Source organism: Aythya ferina, assembly GCF_964211825.1.
Source record: "Aythya ferina genome assembly, chromosome: 18".
In the NCBI taxonomy this organism is placed as follows: domain Eukaryota; kingdom Metazoa; phylum Chordata; class Aves; order Anseriformes; family Anatidae; genus Aythya; species Aythya ferina.
Window position 1 is genome coordinate 6,808,799 of NC_140317.1, and position 27,985 is coordinate 6,836,783.

At 39.7% G+C, this 27,985-nt stretch overlaps 2 protein-coding genes and 1 long non-coding RNA gene across 6 annotated transcripts in view; 2 read left to right on the top strand and 1 right to left on the bottom strand.

Moving 5' to 3' along the window:
* Window positions 1-12,731, top strand: part of TEX2 (testis expressed 2) — a 50,539-nt gene extending 37,808 nt beyond the window's left edge. For all 4 annotated transcript variants that reach the window (XM_084491892.1, XM_084491890.1, XM_084491893.1 and 1 more), the window contains exons 8-12: window positions 2,597-2,729; window positions 5,906-6,028; window positions 7,886-8,095; window positions 8,304-8,424; window positions 9,257-12,731. In XM_084491892.1, the coding sequence (XP_084348018.1) occupies window positions 2,597-2,729; window positions 5,906-6,028; window positions 7,886-8,095; window positions 8,304-8,424; window positions 9,257-9,379 (710 nt within the window). In that variant the 3' untranslated portion in view covers window positions 9,380-12,731. The remainder of the gene's footprint in view (window positions 1-2,596; window positions 2,730-5,905; window positions 6,029-7,885; window positions 8,096-8,303; window positions 8,425-9,256) is intronic.
* On the bottom strand, window positions 10,840-13,154 carry LOC311420736. Its single transcript, XR_014684525.1, has 2 exons — window positions 12,267-13,154; window positions 10,840-11,823 (listed from the first exon to the last, which is right to left on the bottom strand). It is a non-coding gene; the product is annotated as an uncharacterized lncRNA (long non-coding RNA).
* Window positions 13,155-13,617: 463 nt separating this feature from the next.
* ERN1 (endoplasmic reticulum to nucleus signaling 1) overlaps window positions 13,618-27,985 on the top strand; it is a 35,918-nt gene continuing 21,550 nt past the window's right edge. Inside the window, exons 1-2 of the mRNA XM_084491894.1 lie at window positions 13,618-14,149; window positions 24,909-25,020. Of these exons, the coding sequence (XP_084348020.1) occupies window positions 13,721-14,149; window positions 24,909-25,020 (541 nt within the window). The 5' untranslated portion in view covers window positions 13,618-13,720. The remainder of the gene's footprint in view (window positions 14,150-24,908; window positions 25,021-27,985) is intronic.

Genomic DNA, 27,985 nt, shown 5'->3' on the forward strand with positions numbered 1-27,985 from the left:
TTGGCTCTCCAAGAGAAGTTGCCCTGCTTTGAAATCAGGGATTCAGAAAATACAATTGTAATAAATCAGGAAACAAAAAATGCAGCATTGCTTTGAAAAAGAAACTTCATAATATGGCATCTTTTTTATATTCTCATTGTTTAATAATTGTTTAATATGATTTCTTTTAGAGTTGAAGGACTTTCATGCTGCTGATTTATAAGTTGGAACTTTTCTTCTCCTTTGTTTTTTTTTTTTTCTGGCTTACATTTGGTCACAGGAGTGTATTTGAGGACACTCTTGCCACTTTAGTACTTTCACAAAAAGAAAAACTTCAGTTAATTTTATTTACCTTCAGAAGTATTTGTTCTACATGCTGAGGAGAGTTGGATACCATCTAAGACATGTAACGGAATATTTTTTCCACTTGGAATTATTTTTGGGTTTATTAAGGATTTCTTAACTTGTCTGCTCGCAATCCATTCACTTCTTTACTTACCATATTGTTACACTGGACTGGAGAAGTGCAGGGGAATTATTTGACTTGAGGTAGAGCAATTTCTAATTGGTCTAAAGGGAAATATTCCCTTGGAGGACCTGTTGTCATACAGCTATGCATTACGTATTAGACAAACAACTAATTTTAAATTGCTCTTCCAATTTTTAGATGAAGACATCAAGACCAAAGCGTTTTGCTTGGGTTATTTTTTTTTTTTTTTATTCTTTTAGACTGTTATCTGAGTGAAACAGATTTAAACGTTTTTTGAATTCCTTTCTCACTATTCTAATATTTTTGGTTCTGACCAAGGACTGTCATTCTCAGTCACGAGATGAGGTTTAGGAGACTTCTTAATGTTTTGCTTCAATTAATTACTGACAGCAGCAGTGAGAACAATTAACTCCTTCAGTTTCTTGTTCAGTTGAGCCATGACAAGCAAACATTTTGTAAATCCTTGCTTATAGAATGTAGAATTTGTAATCCTTTGTAATTTTTCATATTATCGAACGACATGAGCTCTTAATATCTGAAGTTTTTAAGAGCTTGCAAAGATTAATTATGAAAGGAAATAACTTATTTGCTTTTGTACTTAAAAAGCACGTATATAAATAAAGGGATGACAGTTTGAAATTCGTTTTCATAAGAATAAATTTATTTGTGAGTAAGTTGACATATGAATTAATCACACCTGCAAGAAAAAATTAATAAAACTGTAAGCTGGTAGTCAGATTGAACACTTAAGATGTTTTTTTGGAACCTCTTTGATATAATCAGTCATTTGTTGTCCCCTTTTGTAAGACTTTAGATCTCAGACAGTTACTAGGTGTGATATCTAAAAGGTCTCTCTAGCTGTTCTATTTATGATGATCTCACTCCTACTTCGTTATTGTAAAGAGGAAAAGTCTATGTAGACTTTTTGAACTGTTTGATTTTGTGTTTTCTTCTAGTACAGAATTAGAAGACTGATGGAAAAGAGTAACTTGAGTTAATAAAGCAGCATCTTTCCTTCAGTACTGTTTCCAGTACATAAGCTCGTTGTGTATTAATAACCTGGTCTTTGGGAGCTGTGTGTACTTCTGTTGATAGAAACAGGTGGAATCGGGGACAGGGCCATTCTTTTGATACACGTTTGCAGAAAAGAAAACAGTTGTAATTTTACTGAGAAGGGGTGTCTCTCCTAGATCAGTCAAAACCAGACAGTAGTTGCCATGAATTGCATCCAAAAAAAGTAAGATGTATTAGTGGTCGTGTACCAGATACTGGTAGGGTGTATTGTGTGCAGCTGCAACGTCTGGAAAAGGAAGATGCATAATCTATGCTTAGTGGCATCTGATTTCTAATCTCTGGATTGCAAATACCCTACAGCTTTTTTACTCAGTAAGACTGTGGGTGTCACTTAAGAGGCAGGATGTAATCTTGCAAGTATTCCTAAGACGATTTTTTTGGTGATTTTGATAAGTGAATAGTCTGCCCAGACAATAGGATTGAACTTAATACTATGCATCTAGAATTGTTCTTGGTAATGACTTGTGAGTCATAAGGAGAATGCCTGTAGTTGAGTTAATTAATGAACATTTTCGTATTTCTTTGATAAGCCATTGTTAGGAGCAAAAACGGCCTGCATGTTGTGATGTGTAAGAAGAGACATTATTCTGGGATTTCAAGGTTTGTTCATTAGGGTGGTATACTATGGAGGAGTGTCCCCATTACAGTTTGGCTTGCAGCAGTACTGTAAATAGTTTTTGAAGTGGATCCCTAATTGTATTCTATTTTCTTTATCTTGATTCAGATCTCTTAAGCAGTTTAGGTGTGAGCAAATCACACTCCTTTTTTAGATCATGAGCTGTACTAGACTGATCTGTCTTTCAACCTGCCTTTGCATATCCCAAGAATTGTTTTATAAGCTTAATAAGAACAGAAAACTTGCTTTGCTAAGCTTTTAAACTTTTTATGAATTAATAATATATCAGTTGGCAAAAAACATTTCCTTTTCCTCTTTGGAAATAGTGTGATGAATAGATGTTAATTAAAAAAAAAAAGTTTTGTCTGGCTTTAAAATTATGATGACTGTTACTGAAATGGCTTTTTTTTTTTTTTTTTTTTTTTTTTTAATTTTAGGACTTTGGATTGATTTGGAGATGTCCTACAATGGATCTTTCCTAATGACCTTAGAGACCAAGATGAACTTGACCAAACTTGGTAAAGAGCCTCTTGGTGAAGCACTGAAAGTTGGAGAGATTGGCAAAGAAGGGTAAGATTGCAGTGGTAGAGTCAGGCCTGACCTTCATAGTGGAAAAAGTGGAAATTTCCTGGTGTATATGCAGCTCTGGCTTTGCAGTGGATTGAAAGGAGTTGGGGAGAGGTGTGTACGTGTGAGTGTGGAACTTGGCCTCTCTGTGTAGCTTTAATGGTTGATTACACCATTGAAAACTGTCTTAATAAAAGGCTTCTGTAGTAGAACTGTATTTTTATATGATCTTAAAATGTTGTGTGACTTAGAAATATAGCTTTGCCTTATGCTTGATTTGGGGTCCTAGCAGTAAGGCAGGATATTGGAGATATTAACATGCAAATACTACTACAGCATGTTACAGCTACTATAGTAAACCATGTAATAGTAAACACTTGTGGAAGGGAAATAGGCTATATATGTTACGCAAGGATAATGTATGTTTCAATACCTTTACTTCATCATGGGAAACAATCACACCCATTCTTTACTCTCCAATTTTCCTCATATTCTGCTTATTTACCAGTTATGATTTTTCAAAAAATTCCTTTAATCTTATCCACCAAAACATTGGAGGTAGAGAAAAAATGTCTATACAGGTGGAATTATTGTTTCCTTGTTTTTCCCATCCCTACAGAATTTTCTGTGTGTATTTTCATATCTGTCCATAATTAGTGGACACATTGTTTTCTTATGTAAAAACATGATTTCTGAGTGAGCAATAGGCCCACAGCAAAGCAAATGTAAATGCTGGTAGCTAAGCAACCAATTACTTTAAGGTGGAACTGTTAACTAACACTGTATTGCTCCCTGCACAGGTTTCATGCTTGCTCTTATGTTTCATGTGCTCAGGGCCAGGTATCATGTCAGCTTTACCAGCAGAGCAGTCTAATATATTCTAGTTCAAATGAGATTTTTTTTTGTTTTTATTTTTTTCCTTAACTACAGTGGATATTATTTAAAAAGACAAACAAGAAAAAAAAACAACACAACTTGAAGACTGAGAAATATAGAAAAGTTTGAGTTTCATCTATGCTTTCTATTGCGTTAATTCTTTTCACTGGCTTTTTAATTATCGGTTGACAATTGCTATGACAAATCAAAACTGTTTTGGATAGGCTTGCATCCACAGTCATATTGCCTGTAAGTCATATGTGTTGGTTGCTTGTGCTCCTTTCTGTCATTCAAGAGCCTAGATCAAACTGCCTCTCGACGTGCAGTAACCAAAACCTAATGTAAGAAAGGTATCTCTTCCTCCAGAAAGAGATGGGTTGAAGACAGCACCAAGTTTTAACTGTCCTTGTATATTGTCAGTAGAAGTGGAGACAAATCATTCACTATTGCAGTCCATTCTATTGTTGCTGCTGCATTACTGTTTATTACAGCACACTCCATTTCTATTTTACAGTTTGATAATTCTGTCGTGCATGCACACTCAGGAAAATGCTACTCTCACAAAGAAACACAAAGGAGAAGAATACTTAATTGTTAGTCTTATGAAATGAATACAGTAGCAGGTTCTAACATACCCAAGATTAGACAAATGCAGGCAGGCTTAGCAGAGTTACTGAAGTTTCATACTGTGAGTGCTTTTTGCTTTAGAGTACCATGTAAAAACAGACAAATGGTAATTCATAAAATATTGTGCAATCTGCTCAGGAACAATACTGTAGCTCCAAAGTAGTTTTCTGCCAATATTTATCTTGTATAAATGGTCCATTGTATGGATAGATCCCCTGAAATCTTACTAAAGCTTGTTGCTTTGTTTAGTAAGTGATCTTGTAGTCTTAACCAGTAGGAACTTGCTTGTTGTGGTGTGGCTTGAGAGGGTCCTATTACGCAGGCACATAAGTCACCTTTTTGTAGGACAGTGGTGTCTTTTGAGCTTGAAAATCTATTGGGCATGCTTTGACCTGGGTGGTGTGACGTGCACAGGAAAGTGAAGTGAGGACACACCCAGGTAGAAAATCATAGTTTGACCTAAAAACGTGAGCTTTTCTGTGTCTGAGAAATAGCTCCAGCATTGCTATATGGGCCAGTGACATGATCCCCCCTTCTTTTTCCCTCCCAAGTCCTCAGGGAGGTGGTTCAATTTGCTGTGCAGTTCCTCTTCTGCATGTACAAATGCATCTCTGGGCAAGAAGAGGTTTATGATTTTGTTTCAGTAACCTAGGTAGCAAATGCTTTGGTCTAGAGAGGTCGTAGGATTACTGCTCTTGTTCTGAAGTAGGCAGTTAGGAAAGAGTGCCATACAGTACTAGTGACTTGTCCTTTTACATTAGGACTTTGTGCAGCAACAAAGGGCTTGTACCATGTACAGAATAGCAGTCTTAGTTCATGCATGCCTTGTGTAAGGTTATTAGACATTTCAAATAAGTCTGCAAGAGCACGCACACACAAATAAAAGAGAGAACAGCTATAAACTGCATTTTAAACAAGTTGTAAAATATTTGAGTATAGTCCAGAGGGCAAAAAACACGTGCTTTTGAAGCTTGTGTTGTGCAGCTATTTCACACTCTTGCATTAGGTAGAGACCCGTTAATACTGAAGTGTATTCACTGTATCCTTCCTGAATTTTAATCCGTTTAAAAGATTTGAATTTGTTTTGGTGATTGTGTGCAGAAATTCTCCCATAGTTGAAGTCTGGGAATTAGTTACTACCGTGTGATATTTTGTACCCTAACAGCAGAACTCGTACTGTAATAGCAGAATCCCTCTCCCTCCCGCCCCACACTCTTCACTTTATTGCATTGTTTGCCTCTTTCCATTTTAGACACTTTTTTTTCCCCCTTAAAAAAAAAAAAAAAAAAAAAAAAAAACAACACTTAAATCCTCTGTCAGAGGAGGTTAAAACTTCACAACCTTGAAGGTCAGTTGCTTAATAGATACAATGGGGAAAGAAATACTTCTAGGAAAGACACCAAAGGAAGATTATAGTCCAGATTTGTGCAGGAGAAAAGGATTTCTGGAAAACATGTAAGAAATGAAACTTCCCAGGGTCACATTAGATGCTTCCTATTTAAAATAAATAAATAAATAATGTTAGGCCAGACTCTGGCTGTAGAGTCATAGAGTTTAAAAAAACAGATGACATCTCAGAATCTCAAATAGAAATACATGTAATGGCAGTCAGAGCTGTGTGTGATGAATAGTTATTTAAGAATATTAGATTTGACCTGGAAATTGCATTCTTTCAGTTTCAGGCCAAGGGCTTACTGTCTTGCAGACAGTGATGAGGAATCCTCCAGTGCTGGGTCTTCAGAAGAGGACGATGCTCCTGAATTGGCAGGAGAGAAGCAAGTGACTCCAGGAGCAGAAGGGTGAGCTGCCTACATCATAGTGTTTCTTGTTAATCCCATCCCCACTCCCCTTGCCTCCATTTCCAGACTTAATACTGTAACTTATGTCTTGGTCCAGTCCCATAATATTCGTCATGACAGGATGTCAGAGTGTGAGTATATCCAAGTAATGAAACAAACAAACAAAACTCAGACATTTCTAAAGCAAAGAACAGCAATCAAGCTGTGTGCTGCAAAAGAAAAGAAAGCTACTCTTGCTGTGTGGTTTGCCTTGCTGGGAGCATTGTTCACAGTTCAGCACTTCTGCAGCATAAACTGTATGCTACTCCATTTGACACCTCCTGATTGCTTTGCTATTAGATTACAGAGAGAGACAACTCTTGGTCCAGAGCACCTACGGAGAAATTCCCCCGGCCTGTCTTGCTTGGTAGCAGAACCAAAAATAGAATTTTGTTTATGAACTTGAAAGACTGTTGGTGTACAGTATTATACCCATACTGATCCTGCTGATCCCTTGTTTCCAGTGTGTTCTTTTCCTTAAGATGGTATCAAACAACTGTTACTCAAGCCTGGCTTTCTTGCTATTTTTTTTTCCTTGAAGGGCTTTGAGTATCTGGGCTGTGCAATACTGCCCTCTGATGCTGCACAAGAATTCTAAAGAAAACTTCCTAAAATCAGTTTTGCCATGTTAGGTGTTGCTTTGGTTACTGTTCTGATTTTTTTTCCACTTTTTTACATTTGATTTAGATAATGCCATGAAGTGAGAAATCTGCAGTATGCCTGAAATGGTCCTGGACAAACACAGTGTTTCCTATGTCTGAATGCATCTCAGTGATCTTTATAGTGAATATAACAAGAGCTTCGGTGCTGTATTTAAAATGTTGCAGGGAGTTTTCTTGGAGTTTCACTCCTAAAACCTTTTGAAAACTATGTGATGAATTTCAGTGATGCATTTCATATCTTTAAAAATGTATAGATCACATTAAAAAAAAATAATTAAATAAGTTCCTTACACCTTCACAAAATCTGTATTGCTATCACTATAGAATCTGAGGAGAGTAACTACTTTCTAGTTAACTTGAATGTAAATGTAAAATCTGAAATCTGAGTTCACACCTTTTGTATCAGCTGAGGAGTTTCTTGTGCTCAGGAGCAAGCTCTGTAAAAGGCTGTATGAGCTTTTTTTTTTTTTTTTTTTCCAGGATAGGAAGATGTAATATCTTTAGCAAGGCTATCTCTGTATATAACATTATGAACGACAAACATTATGAACGACAGTCAGGTATAATATAGTGTGTAATAATACTAAATATGCTATTCTTATGGTGTATATTTCTCAGATATGATAGGTATGAGAAGAGACATACTCAGTCCTTAAAGCATCACTTTTAAAACAACTAGGATTCCCTTCACCTGGTATTGTTGCCAGGAAAAGTAGCAGGCATCATTAACCATTTTTGCAATATGGTTGGGCCTTCTGTCCTGAGGATATGTGCATGTATCTCAGTGCATCTGTCCTAACAATTTTGTTAGAATGGTTATAGGCAAGTTGTCACTTCCCATGCCAGTTTGCTGGCATAAATGATATATTTGCAATTTCAAAACAATGCTTTTTTTTTTTCTTTTTTCTTTTTTTTTTTTTTTCCCAATACTATCTGGGAAAGAAGAACGCTCAGAATTTCTGCCAGAAAATTGTAGCTGGTGGAGTGATGCCTCTGTATGTGGGCACTGGGAGGTGCTGCTTGGACATTTGAATATGTGCCAGTGTTTTGATAGAAAAATTCTAAAACTCCAGTGATTTAAGAATTCCTTAGGACTCTAGCAAATAATAGGTTTAATAAAAGTACCTTGATATACTTTTTGTATTCTCTATCAAAGGTATGTTGGAGGACATCGGACAAGTAAGATTATGAGAATTGTGGACAAAATTACCAAGTCAAAATACTTTCAAAAAGCAACAGAGACTGAGTTTATAAAGAAGAAAATTGAAGAGGTCTCTAATACTCCATTGCTGCTAACAGTTGAAGTACAAGAGTGCAGAGGAATGCTAGTAATTAACATTCCACCTCCACCTACTGACAGAATATGGTAAGCGGAACTTACTGTAAAAGCTGTGCAATGTTTCAGGTGTGCTACTTAATGGTAAAATGCAGCTGAAATGGGTTCTGGAAGAGGTACAATACAATCTAGTTGTAAATGAGACATGGGTTACTATTAATAGGATATTGATAGATAACACAGGTATATGCTTTATTGGAGCGTTCGTAATAAAACCTGTCCTGTGTGCTCTCTTAAGGTATGGCTTTCGAAGACCTCCCTACCTGGAGTTAAAAGCTCGGCCAAAACTTGGTGAAAGAGAAGTGACTCTGGTTCATGTGACTGACTGGATAGAGAGGAAACTGGAACAAGAGTTTCAGGTACATTTCCTTAACAGCATTTTTACTTAATGATAGTTTTGGTGGCTTGTTACATTTTTTGCATATCCCCAATTTAATTCATGACTAACGAGCATTGTCCATTGCTCCTGTTCAGTGGTATGCATGTTAAAAATTCATCTGAAACTGATTTTTGGGGTAGTCCTTAGACCATGTATAGATAGGGCTGGATGGAAATCTGGTTTAGCACTTGCACGATGATTTTAATCTGAAAATACTGTTTCCATGAAATAGATGGTATGTCAGAATGAGTAGTATTTAAACAAAAGCATGGTCCTAGGAGTTCTTAGATGGCAGAGGGTTAAACTGTTGTCTGAAATTAAGAACGTATGAAGCACTAAGGTCTCCCTGTACAAATTCCTTTAAAATAAAATAAAACGAGTGATTGTAATGCCACCTGTAAAAACAAAACAAGAAACCTCTGAATTTGCAAGTACTTTTAGGGCATAAAAAGTTAACTTACCAGCTTCATTCCTATACAGTTGACGTGAAATCAAAGCTGTTTTTTTAATTAGAAATAATTTGATGTATGAGAGCTGAGAAAGCAGTGGAGTGGGTATGTTTCCTGTCATGCTACTCTTATTTAACGGGAAGTGCAGAGATCTTAGTATTTCTGAGCTTCGTCTGCAACTGTAACACAACTAAACGGCTGCAGTTAGTAGACGCTGTAGGGCTCTAATATGGGCATTGACTCAAACAACACTGAACTTGAGGAAAGTATGTATCTGGAATTTTTTTTAAAACTAAAAGCAGAAAAACAAGTTTTCAAGTGGCATATGAAATGTAACTTGATTTAATTGCCTCTTTTCCACAGAAAATCTTTGTCATGCCAAACATGGATGATGTTTATATTCCTTTAATGCACTCAGCCATGGATCCCCGCTCCTCTACATACCCTACTAAAGATCTGATCACGGAGGCCCCTGATCAACCATAACATGTGAAGACTCTTGCAGTTTACAGTATTATAGACATTATTCTCATGGTTTTATAAACTGTGCTGTAGTTCTCATCCTCAATTTGTGCCACTTTTTTTCCCCCCTCCCAAGGACTGCCTAGAACCATACCTTTGTGCTCATTTGCCTGGTTATTGTTCCTGTGTACTTCAGCTACACGAAGTGTCATTCCATTAAGCAATTGATTTATTTTTGTACTGGCTACCATCAGGATTTTAACTCAGAGGCTAAAATGACCTGTTCTTTGGGGGAGGGAGGGAGAACCTAACTATAACAGATCAAGGAAGGAGCTTGTTGACACAGCTTTTGTTAGCTTGTTTTCATGCTATGTTAGTATGCATTAAAGCATTGAAAGGTTGTTTGGCAGCAAAGGAACTGCGTGCCAAATTGAAAAAGTCCTAAATAAGGAATTTATAAAAAACTGGAAGAATATTTTTCTTTCTCAGGCAGTTGGAGGTGTAGAATGAACTGTTTTATGTTCTTTCACTTCTGCAGTCAATAGCTTGTGTCAAGCAATCGAAATATAAAATGCTTTCAGGATAAAAGAATGTAAATTGGATGTATAGGTAATATTGTGATTCAATGTGGTATATACATATTACTTTTTTCATATAGAACTTGTGCTTTTTTTGGGGAAGCAACTAGCCATAAAACACACACACACAACTATCAGTGAAGGTAGGACTGTCTTGTAAATGATGAGAAAAAGGTTGGTGAAGCCATGAGACCAAACTATAGCAAGCCGCCTTATAGTGAGGTACAATCACCTTGGTTCATGATTAATTCTGAATGTTTATAAAGACATGAGCACACACACACACAATGTCTAATACTGCATATTACCAGAAGTACTTAGTTACCCTACTGTGTATAGAGCCTCTTGCTACAAGGAAACACACTAAGTTTTTTTTCTTATAGGAGAGTTTGTTGCTGTGACTCTTTCCATTGCACTGTGTTTACATGCAAAGAGCATGGGACCAAATTCTCACATTACAGCTGTGCAGCTCCAGGCATCAAATTGCCAGGTGTTTGTGAAAGCAGCTGTAATGGAAAGATTTTGACCCCTGTGCATTTTTTTTGACTTTGTGAAATAGGAATTCAAGTATTGCAGTTATTCAAGCTGATCATGATATAATTAAAGACTGTTTGTGCTAATTAATGGCCAAAACTAAGGGGGGATGGGAAACTGCCTTTGATTTCTATCTGATGATTCATGAGTAAATGTATGCAGTAAATTCAATATTTGAACACTACATATCCACTACTTAACACATGTAATATTTTTCTGATACTCAGTGTTGCCAACAGTTCATGGATGTCAGAAAACATTTTAGTTTACAAAGAAGGTGAGTTTTGGCTCTCCTTTTATAACATAATTTGCTTTTTTTTAGAAGTAATTTTTTAAGAACTTTTTTGTACGTTGTGTTGTCACATTTGATGTAAATCAAAATTTCCACATGTAACTTGATGATTTACCATCTCTAAATGAAGCTATTATATTGAAGGTTTTTTAAACAGCACCTTGCCTGAAACGTAAAAGAAAACTAGCATTTAATATATTTAAAATTAATTCTATATTTGAACACCTATTTTGGTTACCTTTAATTGAAATATTAGTATATTTGTTACCTGAACTCCTCCTTGACCATTCCAGGCTGTGTATATTCTGGGTTTTGCTCTGATTATGTAGGCATTATTTGCCTTTCATGAAGTCTGCATGTCTTGTACGCAGGTCTTTTATATGATTTAATTTTTATGTGCAATAACTAAAGTCGAAGGACTAGATGCACTAATGTGTAAACAGATTTAGATTATTACACAAGATTGTCATATTGCACTTCATAAACTGTGGGTAACTACAATCTGCTTGCTTTGTTTTATTAAATAAATCTATCTCATGTCAAACAATTATTCAATTAAAACTTATTTCTACAGTGTTTAGCCACCTTCTGCAAGTTGCTTCAAAAATGCAATTAGAAGAGGAAGTTGGTAAATGACAAGTGTGATACAAGCACTTTCAGATTTTTTAGTCATATGGGATAGCATATGATGATTTTAGGGTTAAACAATTCAGACCATTTATTCTCTTATTTAAAAGTTTTATACAACTGAAGAAGAAATTCAATGCGCCTTAACAGTCCGACTCCCCTATACTGTATTTTCTGCTGAGCCAGCCATTCACTTCAACTGTTAGTACTTATGTGAAGCATATACTTTAAAAACATGCTTTAAAAATTTTATGTTGTGTTGAAAATTCTGAAATGATTACTAGGAGTACCTTCAGTAGTAGGTTTAAAAATTTTTCTGAGCTTAAGTAGTTCCAGTGCAACTACTCTTTATCCCAATGCTCTTGTCAGGGTGGGTGGGTATAGATGCACTGTTTTTATGTACAGCCGTGGTTTTGCACCACTCCATTCTCAGTTACCTGCAGGATGTCAAGATCACAGCTATTAAAAAAAACAAACCAAAAAAAAAGACGCCCTAGGATTAGCTGCAGTTTATATCACTAGATTTAAGTTTGCATTTTTTTCTTAAAGAGGGCTCCAAAGGCTCAGTGTTAGCATACAGATGGGTGCATTTCTCTGGTTTTATCGTTCCACTTCACCCAGAGGGTTTATTTCAAGGACGGCTAGGACTCTTGCTGCTTAGTTTTTTTGTTGTTTTTGTTTTTTAATCTATCAAGTAAACCCTTGCATCTTCCCTAAGGAGATGTGCAGGACTCTGGAAGGCCTTATGTCGTACAGAACACGGTTCTAGAACCTGAGAACCCAGCTGCCCTTTGAGGGCAGCGCTGGGCGGTTCCCGCTCCCGCTCCCTCCCCTCAGGCCGCGCCGCCATTTTGGGCGGCCGCGCGCCCTCGCCCTGTACCTTGCTTTTAAAAGCGCTGCCCGGGCCGCGCCGAGCAGCACCAGTTATCAACAAGGGGCTCGCTCTGGCACCGCTGCTTGGCCGGCGGCGCCGCGGGCAGGGCGCCCCGCCGGCTCAAAGGCGGTGCGGGGAAAAGGACGGACGCGGACAACAACCAGACGGACACGGTGGTGGAGCACACGCAGTTTTATTCGCCCGGCCGCTCCCCGCAGCTTTGCTCGCCCGGTCGCCGCACGGCCCCTGCAGAAAGACACGGAACAAAGAGCGGAGGTTAGGGACACCGCGTGTAGCAGCCGCCCCGCGGGTTGCGCGGCAGCCCGGGCGCTCAGCTGTAGGTTCACTTCACGGTTATCAGCAGTCTAACACGCGTTAAGAGACATCACCGCAGCCCGACACCCCACCCACACACCGTCCCCTCGCTGACCACGAGCCACACTCACCCCACACCGCCTCGCTGACAGAAAGGCCCAGCCCTCCGCGGCGCTGCCCTTTATAGAGCGGAGCCGCTCCGCGCCCCGCCTCGCCTCGCCTCGCCCAGTAGGAGGCTCAGCGCGGGGCGGCGGGGAGGGACAGGCCGGGCCAAGATGGCGGCGGAGGCGTGAGGGGAGGTTTTGAGGGGGCTCCGCCCGCCTTTTGGTGCCGCTGAGGGAGAACGGTACTGTTTAATTTACACGGCTCTGCAGCGCTCTGCCGTAACCCTTCGGTATTGTTAAGAAATAGCGCTTCAAAGTGCCAGCGCCCGGTCCCCGCTCGGGCCTGGGCGGCGGTTCCTCAGCTCCTGAGGAGAGGCGCCCGGCGGGGAGCAGTGCTGAGGGAAAAAACAGCCCTTTTTTAATGTACCACGACACGAAACGCAGCTTAAAGCCAATAAAATCCCGTGTGAAGAGGTAAAAATGGCTAAACTGGCCGGGCAGCGCTGCAATTTGGGGAGGGGGCAGCGGGGCCCAGCAGCGCGTGGCTGCACTCCGTGCTCACACCGAGTGCTCGAAGCGCCCTGAAGGAACCCGTCGGTGCCAGAGGTGGCATTTCCATAGCTCCAGGATGGTTTTATGTATTCAGATTTGTGTGTTAGATCGTAATTGTGTCTCCTTACAGTCAAAGGCATGCTTATGGAAGGAGGGAGCTGCCAGGGCCGATCTGTTGGGTACATATTGCACACTGAGGACGCGGTGTGCTCTGCAGCTCCGCTAATGATATCAGTATTAAAAAGCAAACAGCGCGTAACAAGGACAAAGTGGCTTTGTTATATAAATAGACGCCTGAAAGCTAGATCTGTGCCAAGCGGTGTACATTTACTCTTTTTTCTTTTCCGAGCCTCTTCCATTTGATTCGGCGTTTGTTTATCTGTGCAGAGGAACTTGGACCTCGTTAATGGCTCAGAGGGGCACGTTGATTTTGCATTTATTTAAGGCATTAGCGGGCATAACAGGCTCAACGTGACTTTATCAAGAGCGATGCAAAATAAATTTGTCATAGCTCTTGATATAGCTCCGAAAATGCTAAAACCAAGGGGGCAATTACCCGAGGTGGGGGCGAGCCTGCCTCCTCCCCGCACTTTGCACCCCGCAGTGCCGAGGGGGGCAGGCGGGCGCTTTTCCCCTGGCTCTTCGCTGGCCGGCGGCAGGGCCGAGCTGGGAGCACGCCAAGCCGCGGGGCCGGGCCTGACGTCGGGGCCCGGGGCCGGGCGGCTCCGCCCCGCGGTGCGGGGAGCGCCGGGGAGGCCGGCAGGAGGCGGCGCGGTGCGGGGCGGGGCGGTGCGGGGGGAGCCGCCGGGGGGCCCGGAGCCCCCGCGGGTGGCAGCCATGGAGCCGCTCCGCCGCCGCCGCCTCCTCGTCCTCGTCAGCCTGGGAGCGCTGCTGGCGCCGCTCCTGCCCAGGCCCGGGGTAAGCGAGGCGAGGCCGGGGCTCGATCTCCCCGCCGGGCCCCGAGCGCGGAGAGGGTGGGCACGGCTCAGTCCCGGTGTCGCGGCACCCCCGGGCCGCGGGAGGCCTCGCCGCCGGCAGGCCGGGCCCCCAGCAGGGTGGGGGAGCGGCCCCCGAGGGCGGCGGGGCTGTGCCGAAAGTTGGCCGTGGGTACGTGCCCACCGCCCCCGGCAGCGCCGGTGTTTGCAGAGCCGGTGCCGTTAATGCCCGGCTGGGGGTTGCGGGGGCGGACGGGCTGCAGGGGATCGGCCCCGGGCAGCTGGGGACTGGCTGCCGCTGTAACCGGGGTGCTTAGGTTGGGCTCAGGGCCGCGAATATAATCGTCCCTGGGATATAAAAATAGAGGTAATTTCCCGTAAAGTTGTTGATAAAAGTAGAATGAGGAAACTTTTGCAAGCTAAAACTGTGTAGGTGTATAGTGGAACTGGTGAGACGCTGGATCTTCAGTCTGTCCCTTTGCTCTGTTGCTGTATCATAGAATCACAGAAGGGTTGAGGGTAGCAGGGACCCCTGAAGATCATCTGGTCCTACCCCCCTGCTCCAGCAGGGTCACCTATCGCACACGTCTAGGCAGATTTTACGTATATGCAGAGAAGGAGACTCTGTTCACCATCATTTATCTGCTGGACTCTTATGCTGTAATCTCATAAGGAGAGGGCCTATTTTTCTTTCTGAAAAAAAAAATAAAAAAATATGTATACCTCTATATATGCTGGTGTTCAAATACAAATGATTAGCTGCATGCCTGGGGAAGGCTGCTGAATCCCATCCTGGGACACTGATCATTCTGCTTCCAGAACAAAGATGGCAATATGTGTTAAATTTATAAATGGTTGGTTGATATCCAAAAGAGGCTACAGTTCTACCTACATTCAAAGGTGAAAGACAGGGTGTACAAGTCACTGCACTATAAAACCTCTTAAGAAATAACCAGTTTGGTCATAAGGTATTGCGGGGAGTGACAAAAGCAGGAGCAATAGTGAAGCTGGTCCAAAGCAAATGGAGTTCTGAATAGATCATTTGTACTGAGATAAGCATTTTAATCAGTGTGCCTTAAATTCTGTGCTATCTGTCATGTATGAACTGAGATCGTATTCAAATATTCAATCTTGAAAGGTGTTCTTTGTAAATTCTCAGGACTGGGGGACAATGGAAAAGGCCAGCTGGCATTTGCTGTTTCTATTATACCTGAATGTGAATGTAGCAGAGGAAAGTTTTAGGCTGTGTGCTTTGATGGATTGCTTATTGTTACCCGAAAACACTGCTGTAATATATGGGGTTATCGTTCTGGTTAAGCAAAGCTGGAGGCTTTGTTTTTCATCTAGGATATAGGAGCTCCACTCCCCTTCTTTAAAAGTAAACACGTTTAGTAATGAAGCTATGTAACGTATTTAGTTCTGTTATTTGATTAGGAAACTGAAGGAAACAAAAAGCCTATCAACAAAAAGTACATTGAAGTCATTAGTAGAGAGTGCTCATGGTTCTAGATTACAATATTGGCAGTTCAGACTAGGAGCATCTTTCTACCATTTATGATTATTTTGTATCTGAGGTGATTTTGAGTTCTAGGTAGGAATAAAACTGTAGTTCCTCAGAGAAGAGGAGGAACTTTTCATTTGCATTACTTTTTCTTTGTCATAGTCTGGACTATAAAATTCTACTGAGATCTCTTCATGGCCCTGATAGATTTTGGGTTCAGATTTTGCAAGAAAAACATTGATTTGCCATACACAAAGTTTTAAAAATAGTACTCAGTAAGAATACTAAGAAGTAGTTTGAAATAGTTTTACAAATCTGATCTATGAATCGACAAATTAATACAAATTTCTGTATGATTTTTACTTGCAGAGTCACAAAAACCTAGGTTTGGGCCCCAGCAGAATTCAGCACTCCCATTCTCTGGCTTTCTCTCCTCTTGGTCTCCCTGCCCTCCCATCTTATCTCGCTCAGTCTGTTGTTTGATTCAGGGTTCTCCCTCTCTTGGCTTCTTTTCTCAGCTTTTACCCTAGTCTTCTTGTGCTGCCAGCTGTTGTCCTCACCTGGACTTCCAAACTGAAATCTGTTCTGCCCTTCAGTCCCTTTTCATAGCTAGTTTTCAGTTCTTTGAACTTAGTTAAATCAACCCATTTAACTGGAAAGGCTTATTAAAAACTAGTAACATCACTTGAGTAGTAAATACCCATGAAAAAGACTGGCATACAATTCTTGTTATTGTGGTAACATGAAAAATATGGGATTATCTAAAGATCTGTGCAGAATGTGTTTGATATAAGTTTCTTTTACGAGTATGGATGATGGTTTGCTGCTGTTTATTTTTGCTAAATGTAATCTTTCTTACTTTATATCGTGACTTTAAGACTGTTTTCCTATAACTTACATATTCACTAAAGGGATTTCTTTCCCATCTTTTCCTTATAAGACAAAATCCCGTTCTGTATTATTAAAGTAAAACAATGTATGGCTCTTGTAATTGCTCTAGCAATATATGAGAACACATTATAAAAGGATGACATCTCAGATACAGCAATGAGAAATGCAGTAGAGCCATCAGTAAATAAGGTGCCACTATAAACATTATACAGTACTGATTTACAACTCTCTGATTTTTGTGAGCCATGGGATAATTACAACAGAAAAGTTTGCTGTTTCCTCATGGTAGTGTTGCAGCTAGACATCCCAAATTTTGCCTGTTGCTCTCCTAACACGGAATCGGTGCAATTGAAAAATAGGAAGTTCTCTGGGATGAAACTGACATTTAGACCATCAGGCTGCTCCCTCCTGCAGCCAGTGGGACCGGTGTCAGTGCTGGGTTGCACGGCACATACGGGCAGCACCGTGGGCTGCTCCTGACATGGGAAAAACCCAGCCTTACTCAGCTGTCATTTCTTGTAATGCACTCTTTAGCTCAGCATAAGGTGTTTAGCCAGTTAACTGAAAGGCATGAAGACCTATGCGAAACAGCAGAAGACTTTAACATGGACATCTTGAAGAGCTGTGTTAATTAATATTCATGTGTTTTATTTGAGTTGCCAATCTCCTTGGTTGCCCCATAAAATCATTAGTATATTAGGGTTTGTTTTTTTGAGGAATACAGACTCACCTTGCACTCCTAAAATTATCATAGACAGCTCTGTTCTGGAGTGACAGAAATTCATGTTTTTATAACTCACTTCTACCCTCTTTGCTTGCTGGCGGTCTTGTGAAAATGGAGCTAAGTTTTGCTTTTACAGAGAGATCTCGATCTGAATCCTTGGCTGGGAGCTCACACTGTAGAGCACCACGCAGGGCTCGATCATGTCAGAGGACAGTTGGAGACGTAATACAAATGGGCCTGGTAAGGAGGACCTGGGCTGGTGAGAAATTGCTAAGAAACACATCTTGGAATCTAGTTTAAGATGAAAAGATCCGTAAATTTGATTTCCCTTTCTAAAGAAGACAGTTTATTTTTTGGCAGCTTTCTTTCTTATACTGACTTCATTACTACTTATAATGAAAAACCTTCCCCAGCAGCTTACTGAATTGTGCAGTTTCTTCATGGCATGGTTTTGTTATCCCTGGTGGGTCCTAGCCTGTAGCTTGGTGATGTTATTAGAGGATAGCTGTCAGAACCGGGCTGCTGGTTCTTAGGCAGGCTGGGGTGAACATGCCAATTGCTTGCAGGGTGCGCCAAGCTTTGGAAAGATTTTGCTTTGCCTCCTTATGGGTTTACCAGCTGTGGTTCCAGTAGCATAAATTCTGCTCTTGGCCTTCCCTTACGGAGAAGAAAGTGTCTGGTACTATTAGTGCTAGAGGTTTCTTAATAGTTCCTTAGTGAAATGCAAATGCATAGCCTGATACATGTTAAAGCAATTATGGATTGAGGAATGTTTTTTTTTTTTTTTTTTTTTTTTTTTTTTCTTGAGAGAAAATATATCTTGTTAGCTCTTTTGTTGGGTAATCCAGGCATTTCTAAAGAAGCTAGGAGAATTTAAATTATAGGTAGCAAGTCATCCATCCTTAATTTTCTGTCAGACCTTACAAATTAAGTTTGGTGCAAATGTGTTCTTGTTTAAGACTCAGAAAAGAAAAAAATATTACCTGGTAGCACACGGCACTGGGCTTTGTTCACTAGTGAGCACTAAGGTGTTTCTGTGAACCTGGTGGCAGTTCTCAGAGGTAGTAATGGACCGTCATATACCCACTATCAATATGAAGTGTTTTCCTCTTTATTTGTACTTGAAGAATGTCTTGTGGTATCACCCCCAGAGTGCAACATATTTCTAGGTTACAGAATGATAACCTCAAGGAACTAAATGGCCTGGTTTTCTTTCTGTCTGCTGTTTCCACAGGCTTCAGTGGGATTTGTGCATATGTAGTGACCTGCATTTCAAAAGAACTGTTTTTAAGAAGATAAATTAATGGAAGAAATTATTCCCATGGGGATCTGTTTTCTTCCCGCACAATAAAACAAAATAGGGCACTGCTGTGCTAACCTTAAACCATCTGAATGTTGCGGTGAAGGAAGATACAATCTTTGACACTGAACTGTGCCACAGACAGACACAAACACACCCCAACTCGTTCTGCAGCTTTCGCTGCCCTCCCCTTGGCTCTGTGGGTCATTCAAAATTGTTTTGAGTCATTGTGTTAGTTAGATTTCAAAAACATGATTTTTTCTGAAGATGTGGTGGGTTTGGAGCGAGAGGAAGATGCTAATGTTCGCTGGCACTTATAAATGCTTTTCTGTTCATTCCCAAAATTTAGGCTGTTGCAGATTTTTAGCAGTCAGTGCTTTAGAACATCTGTCAAAGTTTAATTCAATGAGACCTTGAGAGGTATTAAAAATGTGGTTTGAATTTATTAAAAAAATCATTCTAAAACAGTGCCAACATAACCTCAAAATACTGTAAATCCTTCACTTAACATCACTCTTGGGGTGGAAAATTTTTATGACTACAGATTGTCAAAGCAGCAGAAGCTCTCGCGGAATTCCAAGGAGGGCTGTTGTTACGACAGACGCTACTACAGTTTCAGATAAAATAAAAGAAGAGCCAAAACAGGTTTTCCTTCCATCTCATTTTCTCTGTTCACTAAATTCAGTTCTTTCTGCTCAGTTGACTCATGTCCTGCCAGATTCCTCCTGTGTTAAATTATATTTCTTCAGAATAAAACTGCAATGGAAAATAATCTCAAGAATTTGCATTGCATCACAGAAGTTTAGACCCCTTCTCTGCAGGGAGGACAATGTCCACGCACACCAGTATTTATATAGTGTCTGTCTCAGGACTGAGATTTTTTTTCCCCCAGTGGAGAACGCTCTTAAATCCTGCAGGCAAAAATGAAAACAGGCTTGGCTTTGTACATACAGATTTTTATAATTATCATAGCTTTTCATAATGGTGCTAATTCCAGACTTTAATCAATTAATCAATCAGTTAATTAAAAATAAAGTCCATTCACAGCACTCTGATAAAACTCACTAATAAAATCAAGAGATTTTTTTTTTTTATTCCCAAATCTGAATGAAATACAGATATTTATCTGTTCTTTTTTATGCCTATTGTTTTATGTCATTTGAGTGAATAAACCTTTGTTTCCATACTATTACACAAACTCCCTAGCCGTTTCCCCAGGTGACTACTGTAGATATTTGTCAAAATAATCATCAATATAGTGTTGCAAAGTCTATCGACTCATCTTTTTTTTTTATATTTAGGTTGTAAAATTCAGTAGTATAGTGTGTTACCTGGCCGATTAATCTCAACTGTGTGATATATGCTTTGAAAACTGGGACTGAATGGAGGATTTTGAATATACGGTATTTTGTGGATTTAATGTGTATGAAATGGAACGTGAGAGTTAAAGGAAGAACTAACAACATGAAGACGCTTGCCCTGTCTTCAGTCTTTTATCCAAAGCAGTTATCTTTGACACACGGGCTTGCAATGACCACATCAATGAGACTTTGATCGCTAAATGTAAGAAAGGCCTTCAAAAGCAGTAAAACCTTAGCACAGACTTGTGGGTTAAATGAAGGAAAGCATCAGAAGAAAGTGGCATTAAGACAAAGGCGGTTGGAGTGCAGAGAAGTAGCAGCAGGAGCAGCGATGCTGTGCAGGTGGTGGTGCAGCAAGGTGCACTGCGTGGCAGCCCCTCCGTCAGCGGAATGTGTGCTCTCGTGGGGACTGTGCTCCCACGGAAAGTCCTGGGGCAGTGAACCCCTGAAAAGAAGGTGGTTTCTCTGTCACGCTGGACCTATTGGTGACTCTCAGAATACTGTTCCCTTCTCTGCCCTGGGTGCTTGTGACTGCCATCGGCACTCACCATCCCAGGCAGGGAGAGCAGCGCTCTGTTGGCCAGAAAGCGATGGCAGGCACAAGCTATTGTAATTTCATTATCTTAGTCGTACCTGAGGACTTTCTAGGGCATTCTGTCTGGGAGCAACATTCAGGTGTTCATCTTGTTTTCTGCGGAAACTTGTGAGGATCGGTTCTTCAGCTTTCATCTTCTTTCTGTGTCATTTGGTCTGTCAGTGATCTGGAGGGCACAAGTTTGCGTTCTGCTGCGTCTGCAAAATGCGGGGGAACTCCTTGCATGTTGAGACCTTCCCACCCAATTCCAAGTACTAGCAGGCTTTTAAAATATCAGTAATCTGGAAGACAGTATTGTTTAGTGATGTATGATGAGAGTGTCAGAGCTCACATTCAGTTCCATCCTTTGTGTAGCCTCAGTGCCACAAAAAATAGCTATTCAGATGCTCAAATATTAAATCTACAGAGCTACAGCATGTCATGTTACATATGCTACATATATGAATGAATGATTTTTGATATCTAACTGTAATCCTGTAATCATTATGGTCTTTATTCTACAGGAGCTTTTTTTTGCCTTTTTTTTTTTTTTTGTGAAGATAATATAGGCTTTATTCAATTCTCAGAAGAAGACAGGAAGTGAAAATGCTTTGTGGAGAATATACCGATTCTGTAAGATAAGAAAAACTTGTGTAGAGTAAAACATAGCCTAGAAAAACACTCTTAGTCTGTGTATAACCCTGTGAAAGCGGTGGATTTGCTTTATGTTATGTTTTATTTACAACTCAACTGTAACACTAGTCATTCCATTCCAAGTGTCAAATTCCCACCTGCAGTTTTAAGCACCTTTGGTAATGTTCATTTCTGGACTTCAACAGTTGTCTGTTCTTGCACAACTCACTGTGTTTCCCTCTAGGTGCAGTTTCACTCTGTGTGTTAACTAAAATAATCACTTTGGGTAAGGGATGTTTTAGTGAAGTGCTTTTGTATCTTTTTTTGATAGAAGAGCAAACGGACAGTATTGTCCTCATCATTTAAACTCAGTGTGTCTGCTAACAGAACAGGTTTAGGGTAGAGTGGTCTTCACAAAGGAACAGGTATTTCTTATGTTCCCTGTGGCATATACCATACAGGATGGATGCAGTAGAGCATGTTGCACTTCGCAGAAAAATTGTCTCAAAATGTTTTCTGCTGTCTTCTATGAATCTGGTGGAAGAATGAAAATCTCTGTAACAGGGCTTTTTGCAAGTACCTCTGCAGTGAAAATACGCTTCTGTTTGGAATGAGAAAGCTGAAACGTGTTCGTCAAATGTCTGAGTAAAAATTATTTATGAGATTTTTTTCACAATTCTGTAGCTCACCGTGACGTCCTCTTTGAACTCACGCAGATAGGTAGTAAGCACTTCAAACAGCTACCTACCTTCTGGCTGACGCTGGGCAACATCTGGCAGTTGCGGATGGTGGTTAATTAAATGCAGTTAACCTGATGGGTACAATTTGTTTGTGCAATTAGTTGTTAATTTAGAGCTGGAATATTCATTTAGTGTCTTTGGTTCCTGTTTTTGGTTTTGTTTTGTTTCTATTTTGTAAGCCCAGAGTCCTTCAAACAGCTTTATACAACTGCTGTCGAGTTATTTCATTTACTACAAAGTATCTCAGTCAATTGAAGTAATTAAATCTGTTACATCTTATCTAAAACAAAAGCCTGGAAATATCCGTGTGTGTGTGCATTAAGCATTAAATACGCTAGTGTAAAAGTAATCTAGTTTTTCAATATTTTTGTGGATAGGATGAAGAAATTCCTTATCTATCATGAATCGCTTAGCTAGCATCATTTATTTGTTTTGGTAAAATGTGTTGAGATCTTCAGGTGAAAATTAATATATGAGAGCAAAGTTTTACTGCACAAAGGTTGATTTCAAATGGGTTTTGACCGCAGTCCATTGCTTCTTGTTTTCATCACAACACTGTTATAAGTAAATTTTGAAATTTTTGTTCTTCATTCATTGCTTGAAATCAGAATGATTAAGAGTGGCAGCACAAACGTTTTTAGGATAGTATGTAGCTATGCATATCAGGATGTTTTTGAGCGTGAGGTTAGCTCTGGTTTGTGTAACGTCACCCATAGGGTGTTACCCCACCATTACCTGGGTGGAGGAAAGGAGAGTTTGATTTCATGGGTAAGAAAAATAAATAGATAATTCCCTGTTCTGTTAATCCCAATTGTTCATTGGATATTAAAGTAAACCAGAAGGCTAGGGTGATTATGGTGGAACTGAGCGTCCTTAATTTACGAATGACAGGCTCTGAGAGCCAGAGAAAGAAATGAGAATTAAGTTGCATTGCAGCAGTAATGCTGAAAGAAGAATTTTGAAAGACTGAAAATAAAATCATAAGCAGTATAGATTATTGGAGAGTAGAAGTAGCGCCATGGGGAAAATGGTCTAAGATAGGGAGGATTTCCTAATAGTTGTTCTGCTGATGGTACTCTGTTGAATTGAGATGTCTTTTAACATCTTAAGCTTCTCTTTGCTGCTATGTACAAATCAGGTCATTAGGCTGAAAAGATACCTCCAAGTTCAGTCCTCACTAGTAACATCTTAAGCTGTATGCTTTATAGGTCAGCAGGAGAGGAATTGCTATCTCGTGTCCCTGTTTGAACAAATATTGCAAAGTTTGATTCTGCATGCAGCTGTAAATATTTTAGTTAAATGAAGACATCTTCCATATAAATGTTAGCCTGCATAATTTAACTGTGTCAAATAATCAAAATTATATAGTAAGGTGCATTTCCTTTTTTTTTCTAGACCTCCAACATTTAGTTCTGATCTATGGTTTCTATATTGTTGTTTTGTACTTAATTTTTTTCTGCACTGTGTTTTTATAATTGTCTGCTCCAGCTGTTTTCCTTATGGCTGGGAAGAAGTGTGTATAATATTTGTAGTTGCTACCTGCAAGTTGGCTAGTTGTTACTTTATTATATTATTCCTTTAGTGTCATTTTCTATGTGAAAGAGTCTAGTGCTTTAGTTTAGTTGTACCGAGCACGTATAGTTTTCTAAAGAAATGGTTACACCTGTACCTGTGCATAATTTGACAATTTTCTATTTTGCTTTGCAATAATTCTAGCATGACTGGTAATTATTTTTAAAAATGTAAGTCATTTAAGACAGTACTGATTATGTCAAATGCACACTTTCATTTCACCGACTGTGGTAGGTTAAGAATTATATTTAACAGTGAAACTTTCTAAACATGGCAGGTGGCACGCAGATGAGCACTGCAGATGCAGTGAACAAATGGCAAGTTATTTGAGCAATAATTTGAGACTTGGTAAATGGAAATGGGTTAATCTTAGGGTGTATGAGATAATCTTTAGTCACGAAGAGAAAAATAAACATTAAATTAACATGTTTTTTTCTGCTTTGCACACGGAAACACCTTGGACTTAGCCTTATCCATCCAGCAATAGCTACATAGTTTTGAGTCAAAGTTTGTTTGATGCCCTTTTAATAAAATTACATGCGATAGCCAGGCTCAAGAGCTGCTTGTGTTGTAGAAAGAAGAGCAGGCACCAAACAGTACTGTACCTGAATGTGTAAACATGGAGTGACGTGTTCACAGTGGCAGAATGGTTAAGATGTCAAGCTGAGGTCTGAATCCTGCAGTGGACTGCTTTCCAGGAGCTGTGAATGTGTTAATATACATGGACTTGCACCATTGGGGTAGGACTACCTACCCCAGAAATGCAGTAGTTGGAGACGTAGGGTACAGTAACACAATTAAGAGCCCTAACAGTTTGAATCTTCTCAAGCCTTTGAGCTGCTTCTATCCTACTTGTTTAGTCCTTACTCAGACACAGCCCACATGCTTGCAGCTCCAGCTTGTCACGGCAATAGTCAGCCCCATGAATATCGATCACCTCTCACTGTTGTTTATCCACCTTTTACCCAGCCAATGTCTTTTTGTCTTTTGGAGACTAAACCTTGGAAAAAGTATGCTCTGTTAACTTGGAAGTAGCACGGTTTTGACATCACCATTTACATTCTCTGAGCTGCTTTGAAGTTCCTTGCCCCAGCTATCTTCTTGCATGGTCTTTGTGTCGGCTTTTTTCCTAAGTTAGCCCTGTCTCAGACTTCTCCAAAGTCTAGTCACAAGGAGACTTTGATATAAAATTGAAGGAGGTTGAGTCACAGATAGGTTATCCACATTAAGTTCCCGTAGAGATAAACTTTAGCATAGTTAGCAACTGCAGAAAAAAAAAAAAAAAAGTTAAAAAAAAAAAAAAAAGTCACTGAATTCAGAGGGACAAGATTGTCTGGTCTACGTGATTAAAAAGAAGGCTGGTATTCTAGACAATTTACTGTTTGGCAGTTAAAAGTAAGTCTGTAGTAAATAATGACATTCAGTGTATGGATTTTTCTTTTCCAGAACACCAGCTCAGTAACTGTGCCAGAAACACTGCTGTTTGTTTCAACTCTTGATGGAAGTTTGCATGCCGTCAGCAAGCGGACAGGAGCAATCAAATGGACTTTAAAAGAAGGTGAGCAGATGTCCTGATGCTCTAACAATAATTGGTTATTCAGACTGTTGTAGAGCCTGGTAAATATTTTTCTTCTTAATTTTGCTCTTGTTCTAGACTCTGAGTTAAGCTAGTGTTTCTGGCATCATGTTCATCTTAATTTTTTCACTTGCAGATCTTTTTCCAGATTTTTTTTTCCCCAAATGTTTTAGCTGCAGTGGAATAATTATCTAAATAGGTATCATGTTATATGGGAATGAGTGCAATGTAAGAATGCTTAGAACAGAATTGATGTCAAATGGGAGTGTCAGCTTGTGGAACTGTTGGCAAAGGGTTTGTGGAAGCATGATTTTATCTCTGGTATATCCTACATTCACTGGTGCCACGGATATTGTGCAAACCTCAGGTCTTTTTGTCTATAGTAGACATCTAGGAACAAGACAGGTTTCTAAATAAAAGAACTGCAGTTGTGTACAGAAGTTTAACATTGCTGAGCGACTGGAGGTGATTTTGTAATTTCAATTACCTATCAGAGATAGCTCTTTCTATCTTCATGACAAATTCAATATTTAATGCAGGGTTTTTTAGTGGGAATTTGCTTGCATATAGTGGAAGTGATAGCAGCACTTTCTCATCATGTCTGGAACTAAATGAGAGAGCAGGTCAAATGGAAAGGAGTCATAATGATTGCATCATTCTGTCCTCTATTTTAAAAGACTAATGCCAGTTTAGTAGGTGAGCTGAAGTGGTGGGAAATGAATTGTGTGTATCTGATGTCTGCATTAGTAATCAGTCACTCTTATTTCTTTGAACATTCCTATTTGAATGCAACTCTGCCAGACAAAAAGTTAATTTCATTAAGGAGTGCTTTTGTAGCTCCTCTTGAGTCAAAAAGAGGTGAGCAAGTACTTTCTCAAAGGATCTTGGTTACTGGGTGTGATTACATTTTCCCCCCTCTGTGACTCTACTTTAAATTTAGACCTCTACTTTGCCTGAGCAGGCTTGAATAAAGAAAAGGTTATCAGCCTCCTCCTTTATTGTTGTTATAAAGGCTATTGCAGCTTTGAGAGGAGCTTTCACTCTTTTTAGCTTGTCCTTAAACTGACATGAATATACACTACTTTGTCCTATCCTTGAAGGATGTCATAACTAGAATTTTTTTCTGCAGGCAGACTTAGTAAGGGCAAAAGTTTAAGGAAGAAATGAAGGGACTTTGGTAAAGAGAAGGAACTTGGTCAAAGTGTGTTGCTCAAGGAACTTCCCTTGTTTTAAAAAAAAAATGTTGCAAAACTACTGTTTGTACAGTAGAACTGCCAGACTGGATAATCTAGTTTTATAGGACCTTTTTTTTTTTTTTTTTACCCCTCTGTCACTGTGTTGTGTTCTGTGTGTTACCAACATAAGGTTTGTTCAGCTGCTTTTTGCAAAGCATTTATTGTCCATTAGTTTATTTCTATGTAATAGAACAGCACACACGGTTCAAAGAAAAATAAAATAATAGTGATAGTTTTCATTATTACAAGATGCTTCATGAGTTAACTTAGTTAAATGTATATGGAACAAGGGCCTGTACATGTAAATTGGAGAATGAATTTGTAATTGGAGGGTTTTAAAGTATTTTTGCAAAAGTCAATTTTTGGTGGTCACCCAGTGCGTGAGAACCCCAAACAAAGGAAAATTGTTGGAAATTAATAGCCCATGAAAGTCCATACCATGTTGCTGTGTTAAATCCCTTGGTGGATTTAGCAGCGCAGAATTCAGTATTAATATTACTGTATAAACAGCTTTTCTGTGTGCTCTGTCTGTCAACAACAGGTGTGTAGTGTTACATAGGATTACCCAATGGAAAGTTGCTTGCACTGTAGGCATTGTTCTTGCAGGTGCCATTTCAACCTGAGTATCAGACAATGAACCATGTGTTGTATGGTTCATGTGCTTGGAGAAGTTCTGGAGGTCACCTGAAGTGCTGTTAGAGGCCTTTGTCAGGAAGAAAGGTTTTATCACTGCACTTAAGCAGCCAGGTATTTAACAAAGGACAATTATTATGCATTTTATTTAGTTTGGGAGAAAAACCAAGGTGGTGTTCATTATCAGGCAGTACTTAAACAAACATGAAGATCCTGCCATGTATGGTTTGTTTTAATTTAACACTGAAACTTATCTTAGGTATGCAGAGTAAATGAGCCACTGGTTATCACCACAATAACATGTTTGGTTTTCCTACCTTTGAGTAGTGCTGGCAAGAAAGGCAGTTTGATTACTTGTACTCCCCATAAAGCAGGCAAAAAATTGGTTCAGTTAATAATAGGACTCTCGTAGTTCAGAAATAAAACTGTGTTCCCTACACATGTAGGGAGATTGTATATGTAGGGAGATTCTGGACCTACTTGTTGAGAATGCTTTGTGCCTTTATTTCCTGTTGGCTTCTGTGTGTCCTACAATCTGACAGCTCTGAGGGCGTTTTGGTGGCCAGGTAACTAATGCTGGTAGATTTAGAGCCAGCAGAAATTGTTATGACATTCAGTTCTCTGTAGTAATAAAACAATCAATGACAAAAGTTGATTTAAAAGGTTCTGATTTCTAATACCTTACTTGTGACCTCTGGACTGCAGTGGACTAGTCACGATAAGGCAAAGATATAAAGACTGTATGTATTAACGATACCCAACAGGTAAATTTTAAAGGACTAGTCTGAGATCTGTAGGTCTTGCTCCGATAACAGTGGTTATTCCCAGCTGGGAAGAAATATCTGTGCATTGCTGTAAATTAATAACGATTGTCAAAATGACTGTAGAAGGGTTCTCTTTCCAACATATTCCAGAGTGTGGTTAGTTAGTATCTCTAACCTCAACTTCTGTAATTTCAACAGCAAGCAAAGATGACATGATTTTAAATTGGCCCGTTAGCCCAGATCTTATGGTAGGGCCTCAGATCAGGAAACCGTTTTTTCCAGCTCATTCCAGTGGGGCAGCAACTTACTCGCTTG